The sequence below is a fragment of the Sprattus sprattus genome (genome assembly GCF_963457725.1).
Source record: "Sprattus sprattus genome assembly, chromosome: 6".
Taxonomy (NCBI): domain Eukaryota; kingdom Metazoa; phylum Chordata; class Actinopteri; order Clupeiformes; family Clupeidae; genus Sprattus; species Sprattus sprattus.
The window spans coordinates 27,569,212-27,578,635 of NC_137925.1; the positions used below are offsets into that span (position 1 = coordinate 27,569,212).

Below are 9,424 nucleotides of genomic sequence, written 5' to 3' on the forward strand. Positions count from 1 at the left end.
TTCATCTTTCTCGTTTTAGTGAACCTCAACACATTGTATATAATCAATTTATCATACCTTGCCGAGTCAGATTATAACAATAAAATTCATTACTCATGAAAATGTCTCATTTCATTCTCACTCCTTCAAAAAACATACTTTCAGAAAAAAGACTGTTTCAAGAACATTTAATAGATTTATTTTTCATATCATATTCATTTGTGCCTCCCGAACTCCATTAGATTTACTCATTTTATTCATAATTATAATTTTATCTTTATTAACTTGATATCAATACTTCAGTTTAAAGCTTGTTGACATTTTAGAGTCAAAATGATGACAGCAAAATAAAGTGGGAAACAGAAGGGATGTCAGAATTCCACATTTAGTTTTCTTTTCCCCCTTTTGTCTTTTCATCTTACTCCCAGAACCCCCACATACTTTCTGTCCATCTTTTGTTTCTCATGTCCCATGGTTCTTGTAAAATAGTTGGAATGAAGGAGGGAAAAAAAGAATAATTTAACAAGAAAATGTAAAAGTGCAAATAATAAATTAACCCTTGCTTCACCCCGCACACCCACTCCCCGTAGTGTGTTCATCACTGTTACTTCTCTGTGAGTGACAGCTGTTACTTCTCTGTGAGTTACAGCTGTTACTTCTCTGTGAGTTACAGCTGTTACTTCTCTGTGAGTGACAGTTGTAATATCCTCTCCAGCTCCTCATCCTCTTCCCTCCTCTCCCTGAAAAAGGACACAAATGACCGAGTTACACAAAAGAGTTGCAGGTCATTTAAACCAACATTATTCAATATTTGTTTTACTGTGTTAGTGTATGTTTTAAAGCTAACTACTTTTTCATTATAACCCTTAAATTCATCATCACGGTGTACGGTTAAGTAAGAACGAGATAATACATCAGTTTGTAGACAGTCTGTAGAAAGAATGCTGCCAAATACATCACAACAGAGTCCAAGCTAGCTAGGCAACTGACAAAAGGCTTGTTTTAGACAAAAATGCCCCTTGAAGTATAACTACCGTTTCCAAAATGAGTAATGTAATTAACAGTTACACACAGGACAAAGGAGGGAAATTAGTGCTAAGTTGTAGCTTGTGTTTAAATGACACACAAAAACACACACACCTCTGTTTCTCTGACATGTTCACACACACACACACACACACACACACACACACACACACACACACACGCACACACACACTCTCCTCTGTTTCTCTGACCTGTTCATACACACACACACACACACACACACACTTCCTCTGTTTCTCTGACCTGTCTACACACACACACACACACACACACACACACACACACACACACAAACTCCTCTGTTTCTCTGACCTGTCCAGTTCCTCCTGCTCCCGGCACGAGAGCTCCATGGCGATGCGTAGCTGCTCGTCAAAAGTGGTCGCCATGCCGAACGCTCCGGGCACCCTGGGCTCAGCCAATGAGGAGTAGGAGGGCGGGGAGTTGATGGATGGGTGCGGGGGCGAGCCGGACGGAGGAAACTCAGGATCGTTCACCTCCTCCTCCTCCTCCTCTCCTTCTCCTCCTCCGAGTGAGAGGGACTCGTGAATAGCTCTTTAGGGAACCAATCAGAAAGAAGGATGTGAATTGTTAAATGTGCACTGGCGTATGTAGGGCAAATGTGCTTAAACTGAGACGTCTTTTAATCCTGTGACGTTTCTGTCTTGAGCACCCATCTGTGCCAGCCTACCTCGTGTACTTACCTCTCCAGCTGAGAGTCGTCCTCGTAGAGAGGAGGCTGGGGACCCGGGCGGGTGTTGGTCAGGGCCTCCCATATGGTCACCTACACACACACACACACACACACACACACACACACACACACACACACACAGAAGGATAGGGACAAGAGACCAGGAGAAGACACACACATACTTAAAGCACAAGAAAGACTATAACCATGATTATCATTAGCTTATTCTAAGAAGTGGGAATCAGTCTGTGACGTGTGACGTCACTACGCATGAGTATGTGCTCTGACTACCGTAGCAATGAGCCTGGCTCTTTGGTGTTGGGGTCAGAGTACATGTTTGGCACCCTGTATCCCAGGTTCAACTTAGGGCTGAACGATTTGGGAAAATAATCTAATTGCGATTTTCCCCCAAAATATTGCGATTGCGATTCGATATGCGATTTTTAAAAATGTTATCCTCTTTTTTTCTCCAACAAAACGTACTGAATGATTCAAATATGACACAATATTAGATACATTTAGTGTGAAATATTCTTTCCCACATTTTACATTTGTATTTAACTGCTCATTACAGAAACAAATCGGTGGCTTTGCCACTGTGCATTTAAGTTATTTAAACAAAGTCAAGTATAAACACAAGGCATGCACTTTTTAAATTGGCCTTATGCAGTAATTGTACTTCAGGGTTAGGGTTATGATAAGCAGTTTAGCCTTAAAATAACAGCTTTGAAAAATGGGGCGCTACAATGACTTTTAATATGAATAATCGCCTCTGTGCCATTGCCATACCAGGGTCCGTAGGCAAATGACTGCGTTGTGTAGGTGTGCCTGAAGCCGCCTGGATTTTACTGTCTGCCGAACTAGTAAGTAGATTATTTGCCGTCTTGTGTTGCACTTGCTTGATGATTGACTTACTAGGACAGTTGTTGACTAACTAGTTGGTCATAGTGACAAAGTAAGCACATTTCAAGAGATTTCGCTAGTTTGAGCCACTAGCATCTCGTTAGTGATTAGCAAGTGATCCGTTATGCTGCTTTAATCACTGTGTGCCAAATTTTCCATTAGCTTTTATTTTTAATTTTTTTTAATCACGGTTTTTATTTATATTGCGTTTTGAAAATCGCGTCTCATGATATCGCGATTAAACCGCAAATGCAATTAATCGTTCAGCCCTAGTTCAAGTCTGGGTGGGGTGACTTTGCTCTCCCTTCACTACACAGTCCAACATCAACACAAACACATTATTTGGCTAGGGCTGGGCAACGATTAACATTTTTAAATCGCGATTAATCGCATGATTTCTCTGATTAATCACGATTAATCTCATTTCTATACGCAAAATCCAAAAATCAATTCAAAAGTATAATGCACTTTTATTTTAAATGTTCTGCCATATGAACAAAAGTGCCACAACATTTTTATATAGTACCAGGGCATTAATGTTTAGAGTGTGGTGAAGCACCAAAAAGTTGTGTTGACTTGATGGCTGGAGCCGGGAGGACGGGGGATAACGTTGCACAACAAGCTCAAAATCATATTTTCGATAGTTGGTTTTCTTGTCATCCTGATGTGATCTTAATGATGGATCCATTCCAGTATGGTGACAGGCTAGGATAGCCAGCTGCTTAGCTGCTGCTAGCATCATTCAGAGACAAAGAACATCTAGATTCTAGCGAACAGCTGACCAGTTAACGCCCACTGACGTTAACCTTTGCTGGAGGTGATGCACAGGCAATGAATCGCCACATTATTTGGAGAAGTTTAGCTTTCGTGTATCTGTGTTAACTTGCGTGTTGTCAACTTTTCAAGTGCATATGTCTATGCCCAGGTTTGTTTATCCGCCCATTTGTTTCTTTTCCGGTTGCGCAGCAGTCAGCAGCAGACTTTTCAAAATAAAAGCCTGTAGGCAACAGACTTTTAACATCATAAAATAAATAATAAAACCTGCGTTAACGCGCGATAAAATAATTGTCGGCGTTAATTCATTGATGAATTAACGCAAGATTAACGCGTTAACTTGCCCAGCCCTAATTATGGCACAAGGGGAGATAAGGAAGACAGTGAGATATTCTGGCCATTCGGCTGACCGCAGCTCACCTGGTCGCTCTCTGTCCCCACACACACACACACACACACACACACACACACCTGGTCGCTCTCTGTCCCCGCACACACACACACACACACACACATACACGCTAGGGATGTGCATCTCATCACTGAGAAAGATGCGATACACATCTCGATGCACTGCCAACGATCCGATACATTAAAGATACATAAAAGCAGCTACTAATGCGATACGATACGATTCACCCCTATTGCGATGCAGTACGATTCGACACGATGCGATTCGACACGATGCGATTCAACAAGGTGCTATACAAAATAATGCAATTGTATATTATTCATAATGATTCATTTATTTGTCATACAACAAATCATTAAAAAGGTATCTGACAAAATATAACATGTATATGTACGTCTGTAAGTGTTCTCTAAATGTCTTATTTATTTTTTTTAACTGTAGGCCTACCAAGCAGTCACAACACAGTTTGCTTCATCCTAAACATGTGGATCAAATGCCTCACGCAATCAATTTCACTTATTTGCCCTATTTTAAGGTTTTTCTTTAGGTTTTGAGTTGATCCACATGATCAGGATGAAGAAAAAAGTATAATGGAGACTAGCTGCTAGATTTCCTTTTCCAATTTAAGGAAGGCACAGGTAAATTCAAGTAACAAATAGAGAGTTTAGCTACGGTGTATGGAGTATATTCTTACCTCTTCCTCCATCATCACCTCTGCTATTATCTTTAAAAATACCATGTCCTTGGTGCCGTGGTCTTCCAAGAAAGCCAGGTCTTTGAAACGTGGTTCAAGCGCCAGTGTTGTGTCTGAACGCGTTCATTGAATGAAAGTTCATGAACTCGTTCATAATTTTGGTGAAAGTGAACTGAACGTAGGGTATTACTGTCTGATTAACGATACTGTGAGCGTAATCATTCTGGTGTCTGAGATCTGCACGTTCACTCTTTTTAATTTCGTTCAATAAGGTGCTAGATTTCTAGAGACTTCCATGCGAAAAACACAGTTAGTAATAGTCGCTTATCCCACTGTCTATTCCTGTGAGAGCCCCGAAGTTGTGTAGAGGCCGAGAGCGGTATTGCAGACAGATAGTGATTTTAGAAAAGTTATAGACTTCACGAGAAGCGGCCATTAACAGCAGTGGAGATGAGAGCGCGTTTAAGAAACAGTAAGAGAGGTGGAATCTATCTAAATATAAAATGATTGGTCTTGTATTGAGATTATAACGATACAAAAATGTTAGAACCGATGCATCGCGATTCATCTCACATTGTATCCGGTCCACACTTTTTTGATCCGGGCCATCGTATCGTGAACTTTTATGCCGGTGCATCGTGGCGAACCGGTGAATCTTCCCATCCCTAATACACGCACACACACACACAGTCACCTGGTCGCTCTCTGTCCACACAGACACACACACACACACCTGATCGCTCTCTGTCCACACACACACACACACACACACACACACACGGTCGCTCTCTGTCCACACACACACACACACACCTGGTCGCTCTCGGTCCCCGCGTCCAGTAAGCTCTGCTGGATGGCGAACTGCAGCAGGTTATCATCCTCGTCTCTCATTGGCTCACTGCGGCCTGGTCCAAGAGTAGTGTAGTCTGGGGGAGGCTCGAACACGGAGGGGTCCACCTCACAGTGGAGGGGAGGTGGTGTTTGGCCTGAGGAGAGGAACAAGGCTTCAATGTGCTGAGCTCGTCACATGTGTTGAATAAGACTGTGTGCTGAATCATTTCCTAACAAAATGAAGGATCGAACAGTGTGTGTTACTGTAGCTTCCCTCCGATATATGGTTGAGTCTTGAACTGATGCTTTTCTGTTTATTGGCAATCCTTCCTTGTACATAAACACCGTAAAAACTTGTGCCTCATCGGAGTGCTAAAAACAATGTTACCTTTTACTGTTACTTTCTAACCGTTTCTGATGCATTCCATATATATACACGTCTCTGATATTGCGCGAGCATTTAAACAATAACTAATTTAAACAATAACAGTTTCTCAAACTAAAATAAAGAATACTACAGACAATATCAACGGATAACATAACAAACACAACAACAACAACTGAAGAACATTTACAGAGTTTGGGTCAGTTACACCAAATGACACCCAAAAGAAAATCACATCACATGTTTGTTGGTTGTGCTTACCAGCTTCACAGGGCTCAGTTGGTGAGAGTACAGTGATGGAGCTGACCGGCTCATCACAGCCACAGAGGTTACTAAAGGTCACCCGAGCATTCAACACGTGAAACAGGGGGATCTCTGAAAGAGATCAGAGCAGAGACCAGGAAACACATTAGAAATAACATCAGCTCATCACCTGAGCATTCAACACATGAAACAAGGGACTCTCTGAAAGAGAGCGGAGACCAGGAAACACGTTATGATTAACATCAGCTCATCACACTCATGTAACATGTGTGAGACATGACCCGTGAGGAGACGGTGCACTGCTTCTCACCGATCTTCACCGGGAAGCCTGGTGGTAGGCGCAGAGTGATGAAGTCACGGAGTTTGGCAAAGTGAGCGTTGGAGATGGCCATGAGGTCAATGATGGGAGTCACCTGCTCAGCCAATGAGAGAGGATGTGCTTCACTCAACCACAGGTGGGCCTTAAATCTGTGAGATACAGAGAGGGAGTGAGAGAGAGAGAGAGAGAGAGAGAGAGAGAGAGAGAGAGAGAGAGAGAGAGAGAGAGAGAGGAAAAGAGAGAGCAGCGACAGAAAGATTAAGAGGTATGAGAGTAATGTAATAATCATTTAGATTTGGTTACTGTACGTATGCGTTTCTACAAACAGTTGTGTGTGTGTGTGTGTGTGTGTGTGTGTGTGTGTGTGTGTGTGTGTGTGTGTGTGTGTGTGTGTGTGTGTGTGTGTGTTTGTGTCCACACTTCTGCACTTTGCTGGTGAGCTCCACAGGTCGTCCGATGTCTCTCTCGTTCAGGAGGAACTCTGGGTCAAAGTATTCCTCTGCTGTGATGGCCGTGGGGTTATGCGGACTCGCGCATTGAGACACTTGACTCTGCAGCAAAAACAAATACACTTGTAAGTACACCAGCACATCCTTACGTAACTACTGTATGTGACTTTATGGTCCTCACACCTATTCTTTGACATCTTAACAGCTAACCTGACTTGTGAGTTTTAGATTTCAATCAACATCTATGCCAAAAACATCTATCCATTTTGAGCCCTTACACACAGGGGTGGTCTAGCTGCTGCATATTTCATACCACTTGTAACTTAATAAGGGTACCATCACTTCATAAGGGTAGTATCACTTCATAAGGGTAATAGCACTTCAAAAGGGTAATATCACTTTATAAGGGTACCATCACTTCATAAGGGTAGCACCAGGCGAGCAGTGATCACTCTCTGGAGGCCAGGGGAGCAGTGATCACTCTCTGGAGGCCAGGGGGGCAGTAATCACTCTCTGGAGGCCAGGGGGGCAGAGAGATGGAGGCCAGGGGGGCAGTGATGACTCTCTGGAGGCCAGGGGGGCAGAGAGATGGAGGCCAGGGGGGCAGTAATCACTCTCTGGAGGCCAGGGGGGCAGAGAGATGGAGGCCAGTGATGACTCTCTGGAGGCCAGGGGGGCAGTAATCACTCTCTGGAGGCCAGGGGGGCAGAGAGATGGAGACCAGGGGAGCAGTGATCACTCTCTGGAGGCCAGGGGAGCAGTGATCACTCTCTGGAGGCCAGGGGGGCAGAGAGATGGAGGCCAGGGGGGCAGTAATCACTCTCTGGAGGTCAGGGGGGCAGAGAGATGGAGGCCAGGGGAGCAGTGATAACTCTCTGGAGGCCAGGGGGGCAGAGAGATGGAGGCCAGGGGGGCAGTAATCACTCTCTGGAGGTCAGGGGGGCAGAGAGATGGAGGCCAGGGGAGCAGTGATCACTCTCTGGAGGCCAGGGGGGCAGAGAGATGGAGGCCAGGGGGGCAGTAATCACTCTCTGGAGGTCAGGGGGGCAGAGAGATGGAGGCCAGGGGAGCAGTGATAACTCTCTGGAGGCCAGGGGGGCAGTGATCACTCTCTGGAGGCCAGGGGGGGCAGTGAGATGGAGGCCAGGGGGGCAGAGAGATGGAGGCCAGGGGGGCAGAGAGATGGAGGCCAGGGGGGCAGAGAGATGGAGGCCAGGGGGGCAGTGATCTCTCTCTGGAGGCCAGGGGGGCAGTGATCACTCTCTGGAGGCCAGGGGGGCAGAGGTACAGAGAGGCCCAATAAAAGCCCTGAATGCATCACTCTCTGACGCAAATGGGCTAAAGCAGCAGAGACTACAGCGTGTTCCACTTTTATCAGTACCACCTAAGAAAAGAGGGCAAGGACATTGGTCTAGGCACACAAGAACAAGTAATGCTTTTTTTTGCATTTCGTGTTTTGCATTGGAATTTTCAAGAAAAGTGATAAGGGCTACTGGATCACTGTACATTATATTGTGCTATATAAATACAAAATTAAATAAAGTTACACTTAGACTTCTTACACTCAGTCCAATGAAGCAGCTGTGTGGTCAGGTGGATTCGTCCATTCAGAGGACTGTATCTAGATCACCAATACACATATTAACCTGACAAAAATACAGCAAGCCTTTCAGGTCATTTTGACAACAACAGCTCCGTGGAACTTCCCCAAATAGACTCCATTCCATGGCAAGGCTCTTTTGGTGGAAAAATAAACTCATTTAATTAGGTTGCTACTCTGCTACTCATTATTAGTGAGTTATCTGGCCATCTCCTGACTCAGGAGTACTAATAAACTCAGCCCATTCTGTGAGGTTTCTGGCCATGTCCTGACTGAGGAGTACAAAGTACAAACTCACCCCATTCTGAGAGGTGTGCTGCTCTGCTATACCCAGAAACGACTGCAGTGGCGTCTTGGATCCTGAGAGAGGAAGGAAGGAAGGAAGGAAGGAAGGAAGTGTTAACTTAGGACTAATCTACAGGTACAAACACAGAGATCCATATTCTGAACACTGCTTAGCAACACAGAGATCCGTATTCTGAATACTGCTTAGCAACACAGAGATCCGTATTCTGAACACTGCTTAGCAACACAGAGATCCGTATTCTGAACACTGCTTAGCAACACAGAGATCCGTATTCTGAACACTGCTTAGCAACACAGAGATCCGTATTCTGAACACTGCTTAGCAACACAGAGATCCGTATTCTGAACACTGCTTAGCAACACAGAGATCCATATTCTGAACACTGCTTAGCAACACAGAGATCCGTATTCTGAACACTGCTTAGCACCACACAGAGATCCGTATTCTGAACACTGCTTAGCAACACATACCTTTACATCTGGACTTGTCTTGGTCTGACAGATGCTCTGTTCGAGAGCGTGTCACCAACTCCACATTACTGGCACTGTAAACCTGATAGAGAAGGAAGTCCAAGTAGGTCAGTTATCTATGGCATAATCATGTATTAATCAATACCTGAGGACGCACACACACTACTGTTCAGAGGTTTGGAATCACTAGCAATTTACTTGTTTTTGACAAGATTTTTTTTTTGTCGATTCAGAGAACCTCAAATTTATGGGAAATGTAGCGTAGACATTGTTCCTGTTGTAAAGTCTGTTTCAGCTGG

General features: G+C 44.3%; 1 protein-coding gene across 1 annotated transcript in view; it reads right to left on the bottom strand.

Moving 5' to 3' along the window:
- Positions 1-217: 217 nt before the first annotated feature.
- ankrd13d (ankyrin repeat domain 13 family, member D) overlaps positions 218-9,424 on the bottom strand; it is a 15,090-nt gene continuing 5,883 nt past the window's right edge. The window contains exons 8-16 of the mRNA XM_080841237.1: positions 9,126-9,207; positions 8,647-8,708; positions 6,720-6,850; positions 6,291-6,448; positions 5,978-6,091; positions 5,314-5,486; positions 1,728-1,807; positions 1,339-1,578; positions 218-719 (exon numbers count right to left, since the gene is read on the bottom strand). Of these exons, the coding sequence (XP_080697363.1) occupies positions 656-719; positions 1,339-1,578; positions 1,728-1,807; positions 5,314-5,486; positions 5,978-6,091; positions 6,291-6,448; positions 6,720-6,850; positions 8,647-8,708; positions 9,126-9,207 (1,104 nt within the window). The 3' untranslated portion in view covers positions 218-655. The remainder of the gene's footprint in view (positions 720-1,338; positions 1,579-1,727; positions 1,808-5,313; positions 5,487-5,977; positions 6,092-6,290; positions 6,449-6,719; positions 6,851-8,646; positions 8,709-9,125; positions 9,208-9,424) is intronic.